This window comes from Paramisgurnus dabryanus, chromosome 2 (assembly GCF_030506205.2).
Source record: "Paramisgurnus dabryanus chromosome 2, PD_genome_1.1, whole genome shotgun sequence".
In the NCBI taxonomy this organism is placed as follows: domain Eukaryota; kingdom Metazoa; phylum Chordata; class Actinopteri; order Cypriniformes; family Cobitidae; genus Paramisgurnus; species Paramisgurnus dabryanus.
Genome location: NC_133338.1, coordinates 2,339,544 through 2,365,489, shown reverse-complemented (window position 1 = coordinate 2,365,489; position 25,946 = coordinate 2,339,544). Strand labels below are relative to the sequence as shown.

Sequence of the window (25,946 nt, the reverse complement as noted above, 5' to 3'; positions counted from 1 at the left end):
AAAACACGATTACCTTGCTGTAGCGTTAAGAAAACTGGTTTGGATTGTAACCATTTGATGTCAAGTAGTTTGAGGCCTTCTAGTAAAAAATTCTAAAACATCTAATAGTACTCTTTCTTTATCTCATAACCATGCTCAGTGTAAATCTATTAAAGGCGCAAAAGAGGATGTATTTCGTCGACTGAGAATCCAAAAACGGTTACTGAGTTTTTTAAATGAGCGCATGCGTAAGAACAGCCTCCCTCCTTCACAGCTCATTTCTAGGGAATGCCTTCCTAAACTCGTGCACGAGTATTTGAACACGAGTGTTTGTTTGCCACCGGCATAAGCTGTGTCGCGTCAGTGGATTCATTACGTGAAGTGATATGATAATAAACACATAAGACGTTAAAACGTTAGATCAGTCGACGCTACTCCCATTTCAACTAGCATGTAGCAGACTGGTCACTGCCTTACAACTACAGTACAAGAACAACGTCAATATACTCGAATAACAGAACAACAATAATTATTCAGAGACACCTCTCTGTTCCTTCATTGCTCTCCAGCGTTGAAATGTTTCTCCAATGTTTACATTACGTTCTTCTGAAATTTTCTCCTATTCCCAGTGGCTTAAAAAGTCTTTCTTTTGCGTCCTCCTTCGCGTTTCTTCTCTACCGTGGTGCAAATTCGAGGAGGAAAGCAGGATCGACAATGAAAAAAAAAAAACGAAACTTAAGACGGAGTTTCATGCGCTATGCGCATGCGTCGCCTGTGTTTAGTTACTGGAGCGCGCACGTCTCTCACAAGGATCGTAATGGCAGTGATTGACAAGGCAGAGGGCCAATCGCTGATGCGATGACCACATGAGCAATTGGCTGATGTTTTTTAGACCCTATCTTGTGCACAGATGATGTATATTAATATTATTACTTTCAGTGCACCTAATAAATAGTCTTTTATCATTTAGTAAAGACAGTTTCAAGTAATATTGCCAAAATGTATAAAACAAACATCCTCTTTTGCACCTTTAAGCTTTCAAGTCTATAGGCGGTGTACCTTTTAAATTAATCCAACTTTCACTTGTGATGTATTATCTGAGAAACACCTTTTTATGGTGAACAAAAGTGAAAGGAATGACTAGTATTTATGTTTTGCGATGATGTGCGATTATATATATTCTGGGTTTTTTTCTCTGCAAGATTTGTTACCGAAGCTTGAATGATCCCTAAGGATTTAGTTTTACCCAGTGACAAGAGATGGAAATGAGTTTCAGAGGTATGAGCTCTAAAAGCCGTATGTTAAAGCTTGAACCAAATTAGGATTTATCTTGACAACATAGGGCAGGTATTGTAGTGACACGGAGGTGAGGGACGATTATTTCTGATCGTTTATGCCCACATGTTTATACTCTAGCAGCTTATCTCTACTATGTGAGATGTTTGCGTCTGCTGCCTCTTACAGGACTCATTTTTGTGCATTATTTACAGCTTGACATAGCAAAATCACTACGCAAGTATGTTGCATATGTATCAACACTCATATGATCCAGAGGATACATTCTTTTCAGGTGAATTTATATCTACACACTAGATCCAAATGTAAAAACAAGATCTACAACACCAGCTGTAAAATTCTAGCAAGTCATGATAATGGTTTCTGTTCTTGTTTATGATATCTTTAGATTCAGTTTTAAATAGAAATCAATAGGACAAGTGCATATTTGAGGGCAGCTCTGTACTTGGGATTGACTAGCGCTGTGGCTGTATAGTGAATGAGTGCAGGGTTGCCAGGTCTGCCTTAATAACACCACCCCAATGGCCAGTCCAAACTAGGCCAGTGACAAAACCGAATATGCCACCATAACACATATTTTACTGTCACTGTTATGCATTACACACAGTTTCTTCTTGAAGATCTCTGTATAGATCTCTGTACAGATATACACAATATGTTTTCATAAAATAAAATCTTTATGCCTTAGAATGGGCATCTCATGGACAAAATCCTTTTATCTTTGAACCGACAGAACCCACAGGAACAGTTCAAAAGTATTTTGTGGAAAAAACAAAGATTTAGCAACCTTGAATGGATGTAATGTAATTTTGAACTAAGTCTAATGCCTTAAATAGGGTTGTTTTTGATGTGATGGTTACCTTTACTGTTAACACCTTTACTGCCTTTTCGATCAAAATGCGCAGTAAAAGTGTAACCTTCCCACGGGGACAAATCTTTGCAAATGTTTTGATACAAGTTCCAGGTCAGGGGTTCTCATTTATAAAGCGTGCGTACCCACAAAACGGGGCTGGAAACGTGTTCCCACGCAAAGGTTGTGATTTATTAAAAACAAAGTTAATGGGAGAATGGGCTTGCAGGGTGGGATCTGAGAATGATTCATGTACGCACACTTGCAGGTGATCTGTGATTTATTAAGGGAACATTGCTTTGTTTTAATATTTTTGGCGTGTGCCATTTTTGGAATTTTTGCAAACATATACTTTTAGTAAGGATCCTACGCACAGTTTTATAAATGAGGACCCAGGACTAAGTCGGATTAGGTGTATTGAAGCCTTAAAGCTGTTAAAAGCTATTAAAATTTGCTTAATTTTAGTATCAGCAGCTCATTTACTGTAGTAGCGTGAGTTTGGAGCAGGACTGATGGTTTCCCTACTCACTGGCAGACAATAATTGTAAGGAGAAATTTATTATTTCTTAGAGTATTTTTTTTTTTAGACTTACAAAATCTCCTGTTTAGGCCCATGATTAACATTTAAGGGTTGGGTGCATTGTGTTTCAATATTGTTAAAGGATTTCCTTCAACTAAAGGTTCTTGCACACCAAAGTCCGACTACTAATCCTACTAATCATCCTTCATACAAATTGGCTATATCACTCAGTCTCCTCTCCACTAATAAGCTGGTGTGTGTTGGGCGTTCTGGCGCAATATGGCTGCCGTCGCATCATCCAGGTGGATGCTGCAAATTGGTGGTGGTCGAGGAGATTCCCCCATTCATATGTAAAGCGTTTTGAGTACTGAGAAAAGCGCTATATAAATGTAACAAATTATTATTATTATTATTATTATTATTATTAACGTACTGTTTCGCAATCATCTGCCACAATCTCTCTTTATATTCCGTCTCTTTGTATTCCGCACTTTGTTTGTCGAAAAGAACTGAATCAAATTGTCAGACCCCGATTTGGTCTTCGCTTGTACGGTGGCTCTGAATTAAAAAACAAAAACTCTCAAAATGCTTCCTATGAATGCAAAAAAATGTAAAAAATGAAATCTGATGTTTTTATGACGGACGAAAGTTTCAGAGGCAGTGTTTAAACCTGATTGGCACAAAGCAAGATCTTATTTATTTTTTATCATGCAAACATTTCAGACGATCATTTCAGACTTACAGTTGTGTCCATAAGTCTGATGATAAGATGATATCGGCCCCAGAAATAACTTCTGTCCATGTCAGAGAAGAACGCTTAACCCTTCTACAACACAACACACAGACTCAATTCACTGTTGTGCGTCTGTGTTGTGTGTGTGTGTGCTGATCAGTGCTCATCTGCATCAGAAGCGTGTCTGAATCGTAAATGTAAATGTGTGTTACATATTAATATCTCTCTTAAATAAACATAGATTACTGCAATACACACTGTATGAAAGAGAGGAAATTCAGTGATGAGATCAGTCATACAGCTGTTTATTTGGATGCACCTGATTCACTAAAGAGATCATGTACATCTACAAGACTCAGTTTATATAATAACCATAATGTACACATAAAGAAGACATGTTTGTACCACAAATAAAAAATGATTTTATATTCTCATGGCACTCGCCAGTACCCGTAAACTGGCACAGCAGTGTCGTCATATTCTGCAGAATAAAATCTTATGTAACAGAAATTGTGCCTGAAAGTCATGATACAAAATGAGCAAAAACAAACCAAGAAGGTAAATGAAACACCTGACCCGCTGGCATTCACTGGGCATGATTTTATGTAGCTATGTAAAGAGATCTTGCTTCTCTGTATTTGATATTCTGTATCAAGGTCGCTCATGACAAGAGCTGAAGGTGAGGAGCTGCGAGACACGGAGAGAAATCTGAAGCTCAATCGATCTTGGCTATCTAAAAAGATTAGGGAATTAGCTAATGTAGGCATTGAAATGGTGAGGACCAATCTGTAAATAGATTGAGTGCCATTCAGAATGACTTCCTAATTACAAATTCACCTGAAATTCAACTGCTGTAAGGGATTTTAAAACATTAAGTTTTTAGTAAACACAGCATCAGGAGGATTTCCAGAAATGTCAATGTTTAATATTCCAGTCTAATAATTATTAGGTAGCACTTTATTTTACAGTACGTGTACATATGTTGTACTTACAGACATGGTATCTACATGGTAATTAAATGGTATCATTACTTACTGTGCCTGTGGTACATACAGTACTTGGTAGTTATTATGTAACTCTAGATAAGTTCTGGGTAATACCAGATGCATACTTATAGTGTAGGTATATTGTAACTTACAAAGAAACACTGCTGTCCTTACAAATTAATGTACAGTTTAAGTATTTAGTACTTACAGGCAAGTGTGGGTTAATGATAGGCACTTATAGTGTGTATATATATAATAACTAATAACAAACATTACTGATATGCCATTATTAGGACAAACATACAGAGTAGAAAAATGGCACATCAGTAATGTTTGTTATCATGCACGTACGCTATAAGTACCTGTCATTAACTTCATTATTCTTCATTAATGACCTCAACACATATTAAACACAGACAAGGTATATAGAATTTGTAAGTACAGTAGTGTTTCTCATTAGTTACAGTATGTGTACACTATAATTACCTGTCATTTACCCACACTTGCCTGTAAGTACTAAATACTTAAATTGTACATTCATTTGTAAGTACAGTAGTGTTTCTCATTGGTTACAGTGTGTGTACACTATAAGTACCTGTCATTTACCCACACTTGCCTGTAAGTACTAAATACTTAAATTGTACATTCATTTGTAAGTACAGTAGTGTTTCTCATTAGTTACAGTATGTGTACACTATAAGTACCTGTCATTTACCCACACTTGCCTGTAAGTACTAAATACTTAAATTGTACATTCATTTGTAAGTACAGTAGTGTTTCTCATTAGTTACAGTATGTGTACACTATAAGTACCTGTCATTTACCCACACTTGCCTGTAAGTACTAAATACTTAAATTGTACATTCATTTGTAAGTACAGTAGTGTTTCTCATTAGTTACAGTATGCGTACATTATAAGTACCTGTCATTTACCCACACTTGCCTGTAAGTACTAAATACTTAAATTGTACATTCATTTGTAAGTACAGTAGTGTTTCTCATTAGTTACAGTGTGTGTACACTATAAGTACCTGTCATTTACCCACACTTGCCTGTAAGTACTAAATACTTAAATTGTACATTCATTTGTAAGTACAGTAGTGTTTCTCATTAGTTACAGTATGTGTACACTATAAGTACCTGTCATTTACCCACACTTGCCTGTAAGTACTAAATACTTAAATTGTACATTCATTTGTAAGTACAGTAGTGTTTCTCATTAGTTACAGTATGCGTACACTATAAGTACCTGTCATTTACCCACACTTGCCTGTAAGTACTAAATACTTAAATTGTACATTCATTTGTAAGTACAGTAGTGTTTCTCATTAGTTACAGTGTGTGTACACTATAAGTACCTGTCATTTACCCACACTTGCCTGTAAGTACTAAATACTTAAATTGTACATTCATTTGTAAGTACAGTAGTGTTTCTCATTAGTTACAGTGTGTGTACACTATAAGTACCTGTCATTTACCCACACTTGCCTGTAAGTACTAAATACTTAAATTGTACATTCATTTGTAAGTACAGTAGTGTTTCTCATTAGTTACAGTATGCGTACACTATAAGTACCTGTCATTTACCCACACTCGCCTGTAAGTACTAAATACTTAAATTGTACATTCATTTGTAAGTACAGTAGTGTTTCTCATTAGTTACAGTGTGTGTACACTATAATTACCTGTCATTTACCCACACTTGCCTGTAAGTACTAAATACTTAAATTGTACATTCATTTGTAAGTACAGTAGTGTTTCTCATTAGTTACAGTGTGTGTACACTATAAGTACCTGTCATTTACCCACACTTGCCTGTAAGTACTAAATACTTAAATTGTACATTCATTTGTAAGTACAGTAGTGTTTCTCATTAGTTACAGTGTGTGTACACTATAAGTACCTGTCATTTACCCACACTTGCCTGTAAGTACTAAATACTTAAATTGTACATTCATTTGTAAGTACAGTAGTGTTTCTCATTAGTTACAGTGTGTGTACACTATAAGTACCTGTCATTTACCCACACTTGCCTGTAAGTACTAAATACTTAAATTGTACATTCATTTGTAAGTACAGTAGTGTTTCTCATTAGTTACAGTGTGTGTACACTATAAGTACCTGTCATTTACCCACACTTGCCTGTAAGTACTAAATACTTAAATTGTACATTCATTTGTAAGTACAGTAGTGTTTCTCATTAGTTACAGTATGTGTACACTATAAGTACCTGCCATTTACCCACACTTGCCTGTAAGTACTAAATACTTAAATTGTACATTCATTTGTAAGTACAGTAGTGTTTCTCATTAGTTACAGTATACATACATTATAAATATGTATCTGGTATTACCCAGTACTTATCTAGAGTTACATAATAACAACCAAGTATGTATCACTGGTAAGTACAGTAATGATACCGTTTAATTACCATGTAGATACTCAAAAGTAAGTACTACACATTTGTATGTAAGTACAACACCTTACCATATACCTTGTACATATATTATGTACAAGGTAAGTACATGTACTGTAAAATAAATTGCAACCTTTCAAATCAACATATGTTTTTATTAGGGCTGTCAATAGATTAAAATATTTAATCGCAATTAATTGCATGATTTCATGAGTTAACTCGTGATTAATCGCAAATTAATTGCACATTTTTATCTGTTCTAAATTTACCTAAATGTAACACTTTTCAAGTTTTTAATGCTCTAATCAGCATGAATTTGGATAATATATATGCTATATGCAAATGTATGTCTACAACAGCCTGTTTACATTTTCAACAGAACCATCAGCCATCGTTTTATATATGATTTTCCCTTTAGAAGACCTTGTTCTTTCTCCATTTCTGTTTGCTGCTGCATCATTTGTGACCTGTGCTGGCAAATTGAGTTGGGATGAGCAAATTTTCAAAAATGTTTCATTTATATTTTAACATTCTCTATTAAAAAACTTCAAAACAATTGGAACAATATGGAATATGACAAAGCATGACAGAACTATACCTGTTTACGCAGAGCAAAAACAATATCAATATATGTTACATATATGTTTTTCTTTTATTGTTTAATTTTGACATTGAGACAGACTGCTTTAAGATACTGTATACTAATGCAAGGGTTTAATATAATGTTACACAACAGATACTTTTCCTTAACAGTTAACCAAACATTCACTTCAGATATAACAGATTATAGGTCATACCTGCGTGAATTCTTGTCAAAACAGATATTTTTAAAAATGTAATTTTGTGTTAGATGTTAATATATATCGGGGTCGCGCACTCGCGTGTTTGTGTGCATGCGCTTCAGACGTCTGCGTCAGACATCGCTTTTGAGCCTTGTCAGTCTTAATAACTCTTTTAACATCAATCAGGTCCCGAACTTTATCTCTCTTAATAATTATTCTAACATCAAGAAAATCCTGCAGTCTATTTTCTATAATTTCTGAATGCTTTAAAAACGAAACTAAAAAGTGAAAGAAGACGCATCTTTGCTTTATATGGATTTGGGAGTCGTGACGGTACACCTCACAGAAAACGTACAGATAAAGATCCTTTTAGATGTTTAATGACCATTTAGAGCATTGGATTCGCTAGACGAGAGCTTAATGTTCTTATTTTTATGAAAAGCTCTGTCTCATCTAGACAGCGCGGGTCACTTGCTGCGTCTCAGTTCATCCAGCTGTGGGTCAAACAGAAATTGCGTGTTGCGTTAATCGCGCGTTAATAAAATTAGTGCCGTTAAAATGAATTTGCGTTAACGCGTTATTAACGCGTTTATTTTGACAGCCCTAGTTTTTATGTTACAAAAAACAATTGTTACTAATTGTAAACAATTTTAACTTGTTTTTATATGTTATGCAAACGTATCACAGGTCAAAACTTAAAATATTAGGTTTAATTGACTTGCAAAATCAAGATGTTTTAACTTTATGCTGCATTTGTTAATAGTTTGTGTAGAAGAGCCACACGTTGAGTTTTAGTAATATAATCTTAAATTTTTACATTTAAATTCCTAAATACAGTTTGTCCAGTCACAATGAAATTAATAACGTATTTATTTGGAATATTATGGTATTTTTTGCAAATGACTTATACTGTATGTGCTTCATTGTTCAAAAAAGTGCACCCCCTTCTCGAAGCGATTTCTCTTTACTTCCGGTCATATGGTATGATAGGTCGTAGCGATTAGCAAATAGCAACATGACCTAACTTCCAATCAATTCTTGATGGACGCATTTAAGTCCAGCCCTTCCTTGTTCATAAGAATCCGTTTCAATCGCTACTTCAGTTTTATTTTTATACTTCCATGACTTCAAATAGTAAAACACAAAACGTATTAAGTTGTAATCTTTAGTTACGTGCTGGTGAGGAAATTTTGACACATTTTTAAATGTAGACTTTGATGAGTTTTAACATTATTTGTGATAAAAAAAATAAGCCAGATGACATGACAGTAATACAGAATATATGTGTTGTAACAAACATAAACAAAAGATCCGAGGCCTGTACCATATAGATGGTTAAACAAACTCAGGGTTACAGGATTAGTTTCGAGTTGACAAAACCAAAACAAAGCAATAATGCTTTGTTGGTATGCAGAAATATTAAATATAAAAATTTATTTTTGTTCCATCTCCACAAACAGTTCTCTTATAAAAAAGAATTATGTAACAAAGTTACCAGTTTTTTTCCTAAGATTTTGTGTGTAAATGTAGTACACAGTAGTCGCATCACTCACGTGTCACTTTGCTCAAAGCTGATTGGATGAATTCCGGTGTGTGATCTAGGATCCAGAAGTGAACCTGCCCAGAGCAGGTTAGCTGTGTAGCGTAGGTTACTATCCCTTAATAAAATTAACCATGGTTTTACTACAGTTAAAACCAAAAAACCATGGTTACTGTAGTAAAACCATAGTAACTACAAAATAACCATGGTTTTGACAATCATGGTTTTCAAAAACCATAGTTAAACCATAGTTAGTGTAGTAAAACCATGGTTTTGCTGATAGTAATCAATACACCAAAAAACCATGGTTACTACACTTTTACCACAATAAAACCATGGTTAATTTTCATAAGGGATGGTGACAAACAGCACTTAAAGCTGAGCTTCAGGATTGGCACAAACTAATCCTAAACTTGCCTGACTAGCAAACTAATTCAGCTATATGGTACAGTCCCTTGGATTCTCACGACTACTGTATTTCAGCTCTAATGTACAGTGTTCATAGTGTTTGTCTGATCAGATTTATGGAGATGTCTGATTGCAATCAGTTTGTTTGATGAGGTCTGTGAAAGGCTCATTATTATAATGACTGAATGTTACTCTATAAACACTCATACAGCAGTGCTCCTCATATCATCTTCAATGTGACCTAGACACACACATACAACCACAGTTCTGTCTCTGGTCTGTGCTCGTACTGTGCAATATTTATCATGGGACATTATTACTAAGGAGAAAAATGCTTAAAAGCAGCTATTAAAGATTTAGATTCTGTGGAAACAAATAGATTTAGTTTCACAACCAAATGGAAAAATGGAAATGGATGTTGGTTTTTAATGAACTCACAGTGCATGTTGGTCCTGCATTAAATCTAACCAGCTGCCGCTGAGTAAACTGTGTGTACTCAGACATGCTGTACAGATTGATTTTGTACTTCTTAAATGGTCTTCCAGGAGCTCTATCTGCAGCTAATTTTATATTGCCCCACGTCAGCTCCATGATTGAAGCTCCACTGATTCTTTACTATGAGAACCTCTAAACAATCCGCTTGCCAGTTATTGACATCTGCAGACATGGACTGCATGGCAGACGTGTCTGGACATCTGCAGACATTTATGTGTAACATAGCTCTACTCATGCAAAGGGATACATTACTGTCCACTTGCATTTAACTGACAGAAAAATGACCATCATAGTTTTTTGTTTTACGTGTGACATTTGAAAAGTAAAGTAAACCGGGTCAGTAATTTGTGTGTCACTAACAAACTGTGATGTGAGGTCAGTGGACACTCTGTGAGGTCATGGCACACTCTTTGAGGTCAGAGGACACTCCGTGAGGTCAGTGGACACTCCGTGAGGTCAGTGGCTACTCCGTGAGGTCAGTGGCTACTCCGTGAGGTCAGTGGCTACTCCGTGAGGTCAGTGGACACTCCGTGAGGTCAGTGGACACTCCGTGAGGTCAGTGGCTACTCCGTGAGGTCAGTGGCTACTCCGTGAGGTCAGTGGACACTCCGTGAGGTCAAGGCACACTCTGTGAGATCAGTGGACACTCCGTGAGGTCAGTGGACACTGTGAGGTCAGTGGACACCCTTTGAAGTCAGTGGACACCCTGTGAGGTCAGTAGACACTGTGAGGTCAGCGGACACTGTGAGGTCAGCGGACACTCTGTGAGGTCGGGGACACTCAGTGAGGTCAGTGGACACTCTGTGAAGACAGTGGACAACCTGTGAGGTCAGTGGACACTGTGAGGTCAGCGGACACTCTGTGAGGTCGGGGCACTCAGTGAGGTCAGTGGACACTCTGTGAGGTCAGTGGACACTGTGAGGTCAGCAGACACTCTGTGAGGTCGGGGCACACTCAGTGAGGTCAGTGGACACTCTGTGAAGTCAGTGGACACCATGTGAGGTCAGTGGACACTGTGAGGTCAGCGGACACTCTGTGAGGTCGGGGCACACTCAGTGAGGTCAGTGGACACTCTGTGAAGTCAGTGGAAACTCTGTGAGGTCAGTGGACACTATGAGGTCAGTGGACACCCTGTGAGGTCAGTGGACACTGTGAGGTCAGTGGACACCCTGTGAGGTCAGGGCACACTCTGTGATGTCAGTGCACACTCTGTGAAGTCAGTGGACACTCTTTGAGGTCAGTGCACACCCTGTGAGGTCAGTGGACACTGTGAGGTCAGTGGACACCCTGTGAGGTCAGGGCACACTCTGTGATGTCAATGCACACTCTGTGAAGTCAGTGGACACTCTGTAAAGTCAGATGACACCTTGTGAGGTCAGTGCACACCCGGTGAGGTCAGTGGACACTCTGTGAGGTCAGTGGACACTCTTTGAGGTCAGGGCACACTCTGTGAGGTCAGTGGATACTATGAGGTCAGTGGACACCCTGTGAGGTCAGTGGACACTGTAAGGTCAGTGGACACCCTGTGAGGTCAGTGGACACCCTGTGAGGTTAGAGGACACTCTGTGAGGTCAGGGCACTCTGTGAAGTCAGCGCACACTCTGTGAGGTCAGCGGACACTCTGTTAGGTCAGCGAACACTCTGTGAGGTCAGCGAACACTCTGTGAGGTCAATAGACACTTTGTGAGGTCAGTGCACACTGAGGTCAATGCACACTCTCTTAGGTCAGTGCACTCTGTGAGGTCAGTGGACACTCTGTGAGGTCAGTAGACACTCTGTGAGGTCAGGGCACACTCTGTGATGTCAATGCACACTCTGTGAAGTCAGTGGACACTCTGTAAAGTCAGATGACACCTTGTGAGGTCAGTGCACACCCGGTGAGGTCAGTGGACACTCTGTGAGGTCAGTGGACACTCTTTGAGGTCAGGGCACACTCTGTGAGGTCAGTGGATACTATGAGGTCAGTGGACACCCTGTGAGGTCAGTGGACACTGTAAGGTCAGTGGACACCCTGTGAGGTCAGTGGACACCCTGTGAGGTTAGAGGACACTCTGTGAGGTCAGGGCACTCTGTGAAGTCAGCGCACACTCTGTGAGGTCAGCGGACACTCTGTTAGGTCAGCGAACACTCTGTGAGGTCAGCGAACACTCTGTGAGGTCAATAGACACTTTGTGAGGTCAATAGACACTTTGTGAGGTCAGTGCACACTGAGGTCAATGCACACTCTCTTAGGTCAGTGCACTCTGTGAGGTCAGTGGACACTCTGTGAGGTCAGTAGACACTCTGTGAGGTCAGGGCACACTCTGTGATGTCAGTGGACACCCTGTGAGGTCAGATGACACTCTGTGAGGACAGTGGACACTCTGTGAGGTCAGGGTACACTCTGTGAAGTCAGTGGACACTCTGTGAGGTCAGTGCACACCCTGTGAGGTCAGTGGACACTGTAAGATCAGTGGACACTCTGTGAGGTCAGGGCACACTCTGTGATATCAGTGGACACTCTGTGAGGTTAGAGGACACTCTGTGAGGTCAGGGCACACTCTGTGATGTCAGTGCACACCCTGTGAGATCAGATGACACTCTGTGAGGACAGTGGACACACTCTGTGAGGTCAGTGGACACACTCTGTGAGGTCAGCGCACACTCTGTGATGTCAGCGGACAACCTGTGAGGTAAGAGGACACTCTGTGATGTCAGCTCACACCCTGTGAGGTAAGAGGACACTCTGTTAAGTCAGCACACACTCTGTGAAGTCAGCGCACACTCTGTGAGGTCAATAGACACTCTGTGAGGTCAGTAGACACTCTGTGAGGTCAGCGCACACTCTTTTAGGCTAGTACAAATACTCAGTGGTAAGAAAACACACTTTGTGAGTATGTGTGTGTGTGTTGTACAGTAGGTGAATGTCACAGTATGTGTGTGTGTATATATGTCTTGTCTATGAGTCTAATGTTATTGTAATGTCTGCAGTCGTACTGGTCTTGTCTCATATCACTGTACTGTTATTTCTTCTCTTTCTTTGTTTGCTGTTCATCTTGTGACTGTGAAGCTGAGCCCTAACGGACTGGAAGATGACAGCAAACTGTCGGTAAGTGTTGTCTGTGTGTATAGTGTATGTATGAGTATATATTTTCGAGTTATTGTCTATTTAGGTCTATTGTTTGTGTAATTGTGCTTTGTTATGAATGATGCCTAGATACATTTTTAAACCCATGACCACAATAAAAGAATAACATTCTTCTTTGAAACATTAGGAATTTATTACATTTAATTAAATATCACAAGACACACATTCTAGTTTAATGCAATATAAACACATGAATAAATAAAAAAGACAAGATCATCATAATGTTACAATCTGCAGAAATAACTCCATCTCTGGATCAAAGAGAAACTGAAAATGAACACTGTTCCCAGATTCTCTCAGTTTGTCTCAGCACATCACACACATACGCATGCAGCACACACACACACACACACACACACACACACACACACACACACACACACAAACACGCACAAAGTCCTGACACCTGCTGGATCGTATGAATCAGCACTGATTCTCTTGATTGAATTGCCATACCATCAGCTGCTGTAGACAGCATTACCCAGCACTAAAGCCCTGACCTTTAATCAACCAATAATCCCTACACCCTGATCCCTGACCCTTGAAAGGTCAACGTGTCCGACCTTGCTCGGAATCGATCAGCCGGGCTCTCTTCCAGATCATGAGCTCTCATTCTCGCCATATGAAAACTGCGCTGTTAATGGCTAGTGGGTTTTGATTGACGTTTGTGTTGTCTTGTGACAGGCCAAACCCCGGCTACAGAGAGGAGGAAGCTCCGCCTCATTACACAACAGTCTGATGAGAAACAGCATCTTTCAGCTAATGATCCACACGCTCGACCCTCTGAGTGAAGGTAAAACACACACAGACACATACCATCACACATGATTGACACTAAATACAAACACAAACAATGACTAAATACAGTCCTAAAGATTTATGGTAAAATATGAACCAAACTGTTCTTCGTGAAACATTTATTATTTCTTTGCAATAGTTTTGCATTTCACACTAGTTCCCTTTCATTCATTCTACTTCATTTAATCCGTTGATTGTATGTGCTTTGACCGGGGGTGAGGTGCACCAATAAGAATAAACCTAGATTAAATCAAGGTTTAGTTACTAATTCTGTGGAACCAACCATTAAACCTTGATTTAAAATAATCGGGGTAAATCCTAAAACATAAGTGGTGTTTAGGTTTGGTGTCAGAAGGACACAGAATATAATCCGGTCTCTAGAAGAAAGTACCAAACATTTAGCTGAGAATAAATCAACGATTTACACTTTTATTTTCTTCTACATGCATGAGTGATTTATCATAAAGTCTGAACTTATTTTAGTAGAGTTAGTATTCAAGTTAAAGTCGCCATGAAACAGAAGTAGCAATGGTCTTATTTTCCCCGCCTTGACGTATATCTGAATGAAACAGCTTCTGAAATGAGAAAAAAAGGTATGGTGGGAATTGAAATTGATTGGATCATTGGAAGTTCATGGGTCATATGGCTAATGGCTGCAACCTTTTTCCAGGTCCCGTCCTCTGGAAGTAAAGTGATATTGTTTCGGGAAGGAGATTTGCGTTTTTGATTAAAGAATATAAGGGCACATGAATAAAAAAGTAATTTGTAAAAAAAACAATATTCCACAATATTAAAAAAAAAGTTTTCAATTTCATGCCGACTTTAAACATTTTTATAGTAACATTGTGACTGTCAGTGCCACTGGTGAATCTATAATGATTTTCAAAATGAATGAAATATTTAATGGTTTTAAAATGAACAAACCCTGTATCTCTAAAATCTCCTTATGTAATAAATATTAGTGCAGTATTCTCCGGTTGTCAGTATGAAGAACTAAAGAAGTGTATCCACTCTGAGAGATTGTTTTTCAGAGATATGTTACCAGTAAAGTACAGTCTTATATAGCTTGTGATTTGTTAATAACTGTAAAATCAGTAGCTTTTCCCAGCACTTGACAAAACGATGAGTTTAACAGAATTTGATAGAAAAGATTGGAACCATTATATTATTACTATGATGTGTGTTTCTTGTATGAAGAATAAAATATTACTTATAAATATTTAATAGCAAAGAATCAGTAATAGAAATGTTTCTGTATTAAACTTGTGGCATTGGTTTAGCTTTGACTAGAAGTGGGTTACTCACAGCTGAATTATATCACAACTATAATACCTCTAGCCAAAATAAACTTGAATTCGGTTACATGTGGTTTTTGCCAAAACATCTGATATTGCATCATGTAAGCAAAGTCAACAGTCATTACAATCTGTTTGCACTTTTATTTATTAATTTATATTTTTTTCATTTATTTTTGGGCCATGGTTACACCTTTATTACATTTTCACAGACAGCACAAATTTTGCCTTGTTTTAGCCTAGACGTCTGGGCTGTGTCTGGACAACTATTAAATGTCTTTTAAGATTGAGTAATATCTTCATTTCTGCAGTATGTTGTATTATTAGATCTTTGCGTTTGCTGTGGTTGTGTATATTCAGTCTAAAAGACAATGCCTATCATTTTTTTTATTAATCAAACATTAATAATAAAAATTAACAAAACACACTCACTGGCTTTGGCTGGAAAAACATATTAGTATTTTAGCTCATTTAATATTACAGTACTTATTTTCTGAATGTGAATGTTTACCTTAATTGTGTCTCTGTTGGTGTTTTACATGTTTTCTGTTGCTTGTCTGTATTGTACTGTACTGTTTAAATGCTAGAACTTAACTTTATATATTCATAGTATTCGTATTAGTTTTTGAACTAAATATTGCTTGTTTAAGTATCGGCTTTTGTGACAACGCTATTTTTAAATATAATGTTTTCAAACTTTAATAGAGGTATCAGTATTAAATGGATAATGGGGTGGTTTCCCAGACAGGGATTATCTTAAACCAGGACAAGACTTTAGTTTAATTAGGAAATATAACTAGTTTTAACAAACATGCCTTACTAAAAACATCACTTCTGTGCATTTTCAGGCAAAACAAAGGGCACTTTTTTTAAGATATGTCAGTGCAAGTTGTTTCGAGTTTGGACAGCTCTTACATTTATTTTAGTCTAGGACGAGTCTAATCTCTGTCTGGGAAACCACCCCAATAAATTTCCTTCATTCCTAAAGTTCAGAACTGATTGAAAAGATGTCAACTCTAAAAACAACTTCACATCAAACTTTAGATGCACTGACCCTAATTAAATTTTACATAATTAAAATTTGCTAATAATTTATGCATATCACATGTGTTTTACATCAACCTATTTGAACTTGACTCATAAAAGTTGCACTGTAAAAAATCCTTTGCTGCCTTAAATTTTTTTGAACTCTGATTTACAAGTCATTTCAACTTACTATTATTTATCTTGACTAGAGATTAGTTGTTATAACTACAGGTGAGGTGTTATAACTTATTAACTTATAAAATTAAATTGACTTTTCTCAACTAAATTTTATAAGTTGTGACAACTCATTTCTGTTGACATTACTTGTAAATCAATGTTGAGGCAGCAAAGTATTTTTCACAGTGTGGGACTACATTAATAATTTGTGTTGTATATTGCTAAAATGTGCAAGGATTTCCAGTTCCAATGCTTTGCATGAGACTGAATAATGAGATTTAATATCAAAATAAAGGGTTATTTTGTGCATTTTTAATTGAGATAAGAAAATGTTTATTATGTTGTTATAATAGTATTCAAAATACTTTTATGTTTTGTTGTTTGGTTTTTAAATGATTACATTGTGCAGACGAGTCGAGCATTTGCTTGGGATAAGAACATTCTTATTGACATGTTTCAGTTATTTAGTGTTGTTTTGATCAGAAAGCATTCAAATGCATTGATTTGAAAGCATTTACATTGTAAATGTTTATGTCATAATCAGCATTTGTTTCAATTGATTGTTGGTTATGGCTAGCTTGCTTACTGTATGTATTCTGTTTCTGTAGTATAATAACTTTATATTTTGAAATTTGAGCAGAACTAACATGATTAGATAATAGTAGTATTGCTGAATTTAACTCATTTTTACACAGATCAATTTAATTTAGATCATTTAATTGCATGCATCCACTTACCTTTTAAATTTAGCAAATTGAATGAAAAATATTTTTCAGTGTGTGAAACATAAGACACGCATTCGTATGCAAGTTCATAAAGTCACATAATTCATTCAGCAGTATGATTTAAATGGGTTTTAGTCACAGAAGCACATCTCATCTTTCTAGTCACTACATGGCTTTGCTCTGGAGCTAAATCGTATTGTTTCTGCTTATGTTATGTTCATCTCTCTTTCTCTCTCTCTTTCTCTCTCTTTCTCTCTCTGTGTGTCTGCCACAGAATTTGCTGACTCTGGTGAGTTTTTCTCTAAATGTCGTTGTCATCACAGTCACAGTTGATCCCCTCCATGTCACCCCACCCCAAATGTTCACACCAGAGCCGTGTGTCGATGTCTCTGTGGTGCTTTGTTTACACATTTTGTAAACAATGGAATTCCTCTCAGTATTCTGGAATGAATACTTGATAAAGTTTGTTTCCATTTGTGCTCTGTCGCTTTTCATTGTGTGTTTGATTTGCTGCAGCAGTTTTGAGATCCTCTGTGGATTTGTTTGACATCCCTGCTGAAGAAGCATCTTAAAGTTGGTCTTATGGGACGCTTACACAACACAATTTTTATCTAAACAGAGAAAACCTTTTGGGCCCTATTTTAATGATCTAAGCGAATGGTCTGAAGCGAAGGGCGAGGGTGCACTTAGGGTGTGGCCAAATCCACTTTTGCTAGTTTAACAACGACCGCCGGAGGGTCCAAAAGGATTGTACTTATTCTCTTAATGACGCTTGGGTGTGTTTTGGGCGTAAAGTGCAATAAACCAATCAGATTCTCATCTCCTGTTTCCTTTAAAAGCCAGTTTCACTATTTACATGAACATTATTCATGATGGGCGCAAGTGCATTTGCTATTTACACAACGTTGTGCTACCCATACGGCAAAAAAAAAAAAAAAAAAAAACGTATCTGGCCAAAAATATGTTTTAAAAATATGCTAAATATATTTTTGAATTTGAAAATATATGTTGCTAGGAAGGTTAAAACTAAATATATTTCAAAATGAATTTTAAGGGCAAGCTAATACATTTCTATTTTTACAACCCATATGGCAAGAAATGTATTCTTGGCCAAATATATATTTTAAATATATACAATACAATATAAATTCATAAAGTATATTTTTAAAGTTGAATATATATTTAATTTGAACCTTTTCAAATCTTTTATATATATATATATATATATATATATATATATATATATATATATATATATATATATATATATATATATATATATATGGGCCATATGGATTGATGTGAAAATGATATCTGCATCAGGCTCAAACTAGCAAAAAACTTATTGTGGCAGGTATAAGATAGGGCCCTAAAAGTGTTTTGGGTTTTATCAAAATGTTGAAGGGCCTGAAAAAGCAAAAAAAGTTTTTGAAACTAAGGCCTAGTCCATGTATTTTTATAACCATGACTTTATTTATGTGCTTCGGCCGTTCATCCACACGAAAACGCAGTTTCAGGGCACTGAAACCAAACATTTTGTATACCCCTACTGGGGTGAGGATTTTAAGAAACGCCGGTTGCAGTGTTTTCGTGTAGACGGTAAAACCGGTGTTTTTGCCATGCGTCGTCACTTTTATTAGGCTTCTGATTGGCCATAGTGGCTTTACGATTCAGGTAACATTGCCGCCTGCTGGTGTGGCATGCTCTTGATAGCATTTTTTTTTCATGAGGACGGATATTTCTTTTAAACTGAGCATGTGTGAACGAGATTTTTTTGGAGGAAAAACGCCGGTTATAAAAAATACCCATGTCCGTGTGGACTAGGCCTATAAACCAAAAATGTAAACCAAAAATGTACAATTGTAAAAATGTTGACATCATGCACATCCGTATAATGTGTTCAGGCATCACGTAACGTAATATATCCACTGTCATTATCAGAAACTCTAATAGCCGCTCGGAAAAACTGTATAACTTTCTTATTAATTAAATTCCTGTAAATGACGGAAAAAAGGCAAGATGTAACATCGCCAACTACTGGCCTGGCATGCGTAATTCAGTCTTTAGTCATTTTTGGGATTGTTTTGACAATAGTGTGGTCTGTAAGCAAGCATCCGTACGTCGTTATTGTGTAAATGTACCCTGTAAATGTAGTTTGGTCAGACTAGTCTGTGTTTGCAGAGACATATAGCTGAGATGAGACAATTATATTAAAACAGTTTGGAGAAACCAGAATGCCCAATATTACTGCAGTAGGAAAGACAATCCCACCTTTATAATAAAATAGATTTTGCAGACACCATAAAACATGAGTAGTGAAAGTTCTTGTTTTAAAACAAAGCTTCTGAATATCATGAAGTAAGTGTGTACTTAAATTAAGAGACAGTTTAACCTTAAATGTTGTGCTGGATGTAGGATGTGGCGTCTGTTTTGTGTGAGTTGAGAAACAGACAGCGACTGATACACTGAAATGATTTATTACATAACTTCATTAAGTGATGTTGAAGAGATGAAAACACAGACAAATCTCAGCAGCTTTTATCCCATCTCATAAACATTGTGTGTGTGTGTGTGTGTGTGTGTGTTTAAAGTGTGACTGACCTCTTTCACTGCAGTTATTATTGATTATTGTCTTCGACCTTCATGCCAGACAAACAATTTCTCTATTTTAGGAACAACAAACTGTCCACTCGAGCAAACAGACACATACACACAGAAAGACGCCATCCCGTATCATAAAGTAACTCCCAGTCGATTGGGTACGAATGTTCACACATGCCAATAACTGTCTGATAGATTACGATGTGTGACCTTTATTGTGTAACACGAGCACACACAAACGCACACCCTTTCCCAGCTGAATCAATGCTAAAAGCTTTGCGCCTCTGGGATGAGGATCCGGTCCGTCATTCCGCAAGGTCACTCGTCTCATTGCCTCGACAAGGACGTGAGACATGTCTGAACAATTTATGATTATGTATAATATTTAACACAATCAATTTGTATGTATTTTATGAGTGGCTAATTTGTATAAATTCGTAAGACCACATTCGTTTATGTATTTTTTTTATGAATTGCCAACCCCTGTGATGTTAGCTTTAGGGGCGGGGTTTTAAATTGTATTAATCTTACATTTTTGTACAAATTAATGCGAATCGCCTAGTTATATACAAATTCAGGTTGGAATATTTCATATGAAAATTATTTTTCCTTAATAAAATATTTAAGCCCACTTTAAGTTAAGTTATGTTTAATATATAATGCATAAATAGTAATGCAAGTGTAATTAAATACCCTTTAATTAAGTGTGGGAAGATTTCATTTATTAAAGAGCCCCTATTTTATTGCTAAAAAACAATGTAATTTTGTGTATTTGGTGTTATGCAATGTGTTTGCGTGGTTTATAGTTAAAAAACACATTATTTTCCTCTATGCCCTGCCTCCCTGAAACGCGTTGATTTTGTACAAAGCTCATCGGGCCGAAAGGCACAGTGTGCTCCGATTGGCCAGCTAACCAGCACGTTGTGATTGGCTAGAATACCTCTGTCGTAAGCCAGAAATGTGACACTCCTTGAGTCAGAAGTGGGCGGAGTTATGATAATGACCATCATGTCCACGTCAACAGACCGAGAAAGTAAAATCCTTGTGTTCGTTACAGTCCAAGAATAGAGATTTAAATTAAGACTTTTTGAGATCCAAATTTTTGTACGCAACATTCCCATTTGCTTTTCTTTCTGCGTATGAACTCACATATCTCAATATAAGGTCTAATTTCTAGTTTTGTTTTCGGTTTCCTTTTGTGTGCACTTATGCGTGTGAGATCGGCGTAGCGAGGGATTGTTTTTGTGGCACAGTCTCATCATTCTCATTGACATTGATATATGTGTGTGTGTGCGTACCCTGCTGAAAAGCTCAGCTTTGCTGCTTGCCAGCATATGTTGTGTTTTCGATGGGATTTAAGTATGCTGTGGTGCTGAACTTCACCATTATCACTAGTACCAAACCAGTGTGAACTACACTGCCCTACAAAGGCTAAGTGCACTAACTACGCAAACACTGAAACTGAGAACATCAGCCATTCAAACATGTTACTACAATTTTGGCACACACGTTTCTCTGAAACGGGACAAAATTGAACCAGGAGACCTTGTCACAAAACACAACAGATCTCATAAAGCCCAATTCAATACTTAACTCAATTTTGACCAAATGCGTAGTCACTGCGCTTTGGCTTTGTACTGTAGGGCAGTACAGTAGCATGCAATGTATTTTTCAGCAGGGTATTACTGTATAGTAAATGTGCTGCCGTTTGGTGTCCTTACCCCTGTCTCTGTATGTGATATTGTAGAACTGGGGACTTATGGCAAGCTAAAATATTATCACTCAATGACCGAAGAAGGTAAGAATCTTTCTGTCAACCCTCATCTTTCTGCCCTTCATCTCACCTCTTCCCATCTACCCATGATGCCATCTGTTTTTGCCTGTGGGGAGGAGAAGGTTTTCTTTTGCATTTTTAATTTGCTGACCTCTCTTGGCAAGATTTCACTAACATAAGTGCAAATCGTGGTTTCCATTTTTAATTTAATATCATTTCTAACTTCTTTCATTTTATTTGAGTTTTTTGTTTAAAGTGAGTTTTAAAGACAAATCTTAATGTTGTTTAGACGTTTTTCAATGTCTTTTTTGGGGGTGGGAAAGCACAAAAATGACCTTTCACTAAGAAAAAACTGATCACCATATGAACACTACTCACCACACAAAACATCTTAGTAAAAAAATGAAGTACAGCTAAACCTGTGTTATTTTCAATAAGAGCTTTTGTATGACAGAAATAAATGATAAACTGGTTTGTAATAAGTGAAGACGTAAATGGTGTTTGTGGAGTTGTATAATTCTCCTCTGATGAGATCTTGACAGATTTATTGTGTTAATCTTCTATTATTTGCAGGTGATTTCAGGCGGTGTGGTTGTTGTTGTGTTGCACTGACTGAGAGCATACATAACAATAAGGCAACATCACATTATAACATTGATACAATGTCATTACCAATTTTTTGATGAAATTTCATACTTTTTTTTACATTTATTGCAGGTGCAAAAGTGATATTAATTTAATGCACTTAACACTGATGCATCGACTTATTTTACATTGATTCAGTAGTAGCTGTTCACCTTTCATTTTCAACCAAATTTAGATGTACTGTATAGAGGGAATTCTTTATACAGAAGTGACATATTTTCAACAACCTGGAACAGGTAGCTTTTGACCTTAATTTAAGGGGACAGGTGAGGTTTGTAGTTTAAAATGCTATACATTTAAAGCCAAACACTTGGAGTCGTACATTTTAAAATGCAATTATCGGAATACTTTGGCAGATGTACACAAATGTAATGGTGTTTTCCCATAAGATTGCTTCTGTTTCCAAAGCATTAGTCATTACTGTCTGAGACTGCTCGCCAATCCATAAGAGTAAGATAATGCGCCTGATGAATTCAAACACCCATACCAGCCTGGTCTCACTGTTAATACTTTTAAGTAAGGAATAATTGACAACGGGCCATTGAATTATAAGAAAATAATGCACACCCAAGGTGCAATGCGGCACGACGCAAAGCGGAGTGTGCATTATTTTCAATTATAAAGTCAATTATTCCTCTTATACCACGGTTACCACAAACATTGCTCTGGTGCCTAATTTTAAGACATTTGACAAGTTAGGTGTGCAGTTATCAGAAATTAATGCATACCCACGGAACATTTCTCAGCCAATCAGAATACAGCATTCAACAGACCTGTGTTATAATAGTGGTATAAATACTTAAAGGAATATTCAATTTTCTTAAAAGAAAAATCCAGATAATTTACTCACCACCATGTCATCCAAAATGTTGATGTCTTTCTTTGTTCAGTCAAGAAGAAATTATGTTTTTTGAGGAAAACATTGCAGGATTTTTCTCATTTTAATAGACTTTAGTAGAGCCCAACTATTAACACTTAAATCAACACGTAACAGTTTTTTTCAACGGAGTTTCAAAGGACTCTAAACGATCCCAAACGAGGCATAAGGGTCTTATCTAGCAAAACGATTGTCATTTTTGACAATAAAAATAACAAATTTACACTTTTAAACACTTGTCAAAACGTCAATATTATACGTTTCAGTGTGTATGAAAATGTAAGTAAACATAAGTGTGGGACTTTATGTAAAAATACACACGTATTATCATGAGATCATGTTGCATAGATACATAAATAGATTGTAAGAAATGTACGTCATGCCAGTGAGACTATAAGTGTGAGTCATTCTGTAACTAAAGTTATGCAATACCACCAGCACAGAGATAATTCAATAATAACAGTCCCTCCCTCCATCCCTCCATCCCTCTCTCTCTCTCTCTCTCTCTCTCTCTCTCTCTCTCTCTCTCTCTCTCTCTCTCTCTCTCTCTCTCTCTCTCTCTCTCTCTCTCTCTCTCTCTCTCTCTCTCTCTCTCTCTCTCTCTCTCTCTCTCTCTCTGTGAGTGCATGCTGGGAGCGAGTGGAGCGGAGTGTGGCGTGAGCGTGTGGCTCGTGTTGATTTACTTGTTTTTTCTTTTCTGTTGTTGTTTTTTATTTTTTCTTTATTGTTTGATTTATATATATATATATATATTTTTTTTTTTTTTTTGAGGGGTTTTTTGTTTGTTGTTTTATTTTTAGGGGGGGTGTTTTTTTCCGCGTGAGCGTGGGGCATGGCGACTCCAGCAGCTCATGCTTTGAGCTTGCTCACGCGTCGCCATGGAGTCAAAGTGGCTTCTGCAGTTAACATAGAAAGTTGTTGTTTGGCTGTAGGAGAAGTTGTGGGGTACGATAATATTTTGTCGGCCTCAAGAATGAATAGGGCTATTGTTATTTTTTTGAGCTCAATTGAAAAGGCAAATGAGATCGTTCAAAAAGGAATTGTTATTGAGGGTTTGTTTACCGCAGTCTTACCACTTTCATTACCGTCCAAACGAGTCACTCTCTCTAATGTACCACCATTTATTAGCGATGCGGTTTTAACCGAAGCGCTGTCTCGCCACGGGAAATTAGTCTCCTCGATTAAGAAAATCCCAATTGGCCGTGTTTCCCCTCTACTAAAACATATTGTTTCATTTAGACGTTCAGTCTTTATGATTACAAACAACGACGCTGATTTAGACTTGGCGCTGAACTTCCGTGTTGATGATTATAACTACGTGGTATTTGTCACCACGGACAAAATTAAGTGCTTTGGCTGCGGAAATGTTGGACATTTGGTCCGGGCATGCCCCAGCAATCTGGGGGCGGAAAACCGTCCAGCTGACGCGGACGGTGCAGCTGACGGCACGGAGCTGGCTGTGTTACACAGTGATGAGGCCGGTGAAGCCTCAATCGGAGAGGACCAAACAGCGGTCCAGGATAATATACACGGTGAAGTTCAAAGCGCCGAACCTGCAGAGGATGTTCTTTTAGTGGAGGAGGAAATCGAGATTATTAACAAAGGTGAAAACGAGGATGACAAAGGTGAGTCAAGCGGTAAAAATGATGTAAATGTAAATGAAGAGGCAAATCAAGAGATGGCTTTTGGGCCTAATGAAAGTGGTTCAGAACAGAATACTTTTAAAGTACCATTGAAAAGGAAAACGTCTGATAAAGGTGATGGAAACAGACAGACTAAGAAATTTGAGTTTGAAGACACAGCAGATCAGATTTATTCTGAAAGTGATAGTGAACTCTCTGACACAAGTGTAGTTTTGTCACAAAGTGAAGTTACTAGGCGTGACTATGATATAGAGGACATTAAATTGTTTCTAAAAATCACAAAGAACAAAAGAGGAGTCGTGGTGGATGATTATTTCCCAGACATTGAGCAGTTTGTAGACAAAAGTAAGACTTTCATGGCTGAAGGCTGTTTCTCTAATAAAGAAGTGTACAGATTAAAGAAAATAGTCCGGAAACTTGATCTAGATTTAAATGAGAGTATTGAAAAATCTTAATTTTTATGATGATGGGTTGTACTCCGTTTTTATTTTTATTTTTATTTTTTTTAATGACTGAAGTATGTTTCGCTACCCTGAATGTGAATGGAGCGAGAGATGCTAAGAAAAGGGCAGAAATATTTGAAATAGTAAGGCAGAAAAGATTAGATGCCCTTTTTGTTCAAGAAACACATAGTGACTTGAGAAATGCTTCTGATTGGATGCAAGAGTGGGAAGGCCTTTCTGTTCTTAGTCATAATACTTCACTTAGTGGGGGTGTGGGTATTTTGTTTTCCAAAAGTTTCTGTCCAATCTCGTATCAGGTTGATGAAATTGTGAAAGGCAGACTTTTAAAATTAAGAGCAGTTTTTGAGGATTATGTTTTCATTTTCATTTGTATTTATGCTCCTACTTCAGTTATTGAAAGAATTGTTTTTCTAGAAACATTGAATTCCACATTACAAAAATGTTGCACAGATGAATACTTATTTTTAGGAGGAGATTTTAACTGTACAGAGAATATTATTGACAGAAATCATATTGAGCCTCACATGCCTTCACGAGTGCGGCTCACTAAGATGATAAAGGCCAATGATTTGTGTGACATCTGGAGATATTTTCATGATGGACAAAGGCAATATACATGGGCTCACAGTCGTGACAATGCTCTGTCCCTTGCTAGATTAGATCGCTTTTATGGTTTTAAGCACCAAATGAGTATTTATAAAAGTTGTACTATAATACCTGTGTGTTTTTCTGATCACCATATGGTTTTAGTTTCTTTCTTTTTGAATCAGATAAAACCACAAAGTGTTT

At 37.2% G+C, this 25,946-nt stretch overlaps 1 protein-coding gene across 7 annotated transcripts in view; it reads left to right on the top strand.

Moving 5' to 3' along the window:
- The window catches only part of LOC135783441 (sodium/potassium/calcium exchanger 2), a 62,021-nt gene that overhangs the window by 5,118 nt on the left and 30,957 nt on the right, over window positions 1-25,946 (top strand). For 2 of the 7 annotated variants that reach the window (XR_010545630.1, XM_065294169.1), the window contains exons 3-6: window positions 13,055-13,093; window positions 13,817-13,925; window positions 17,428-17,442; window positions 21,502-21,552. Coding sequence is in view for 1 of the 7 variants with exons in the window: in XM_065294169.1 (XP_065150241.1) it covers window positions 13,055-13,093; window positions 13,817-13,925; window positions 17,428-17,442; window positions 21,502-21,552 (214 nt within the window). In the remaining 6 variants the exon portion in view is untranslated. The remainder of the gene's footprint in view (window positions 1-13,054; window positions 13,094-13,816; window positions 13,926-17,427; window positions 17,443-21,501; window positions 21,553-25,946) is intronic. The other 5 variants (XR_010545631.1, XR_010545632.1, XR_010545634.1 and 2 more) reach the window with 5 other exon arrangements.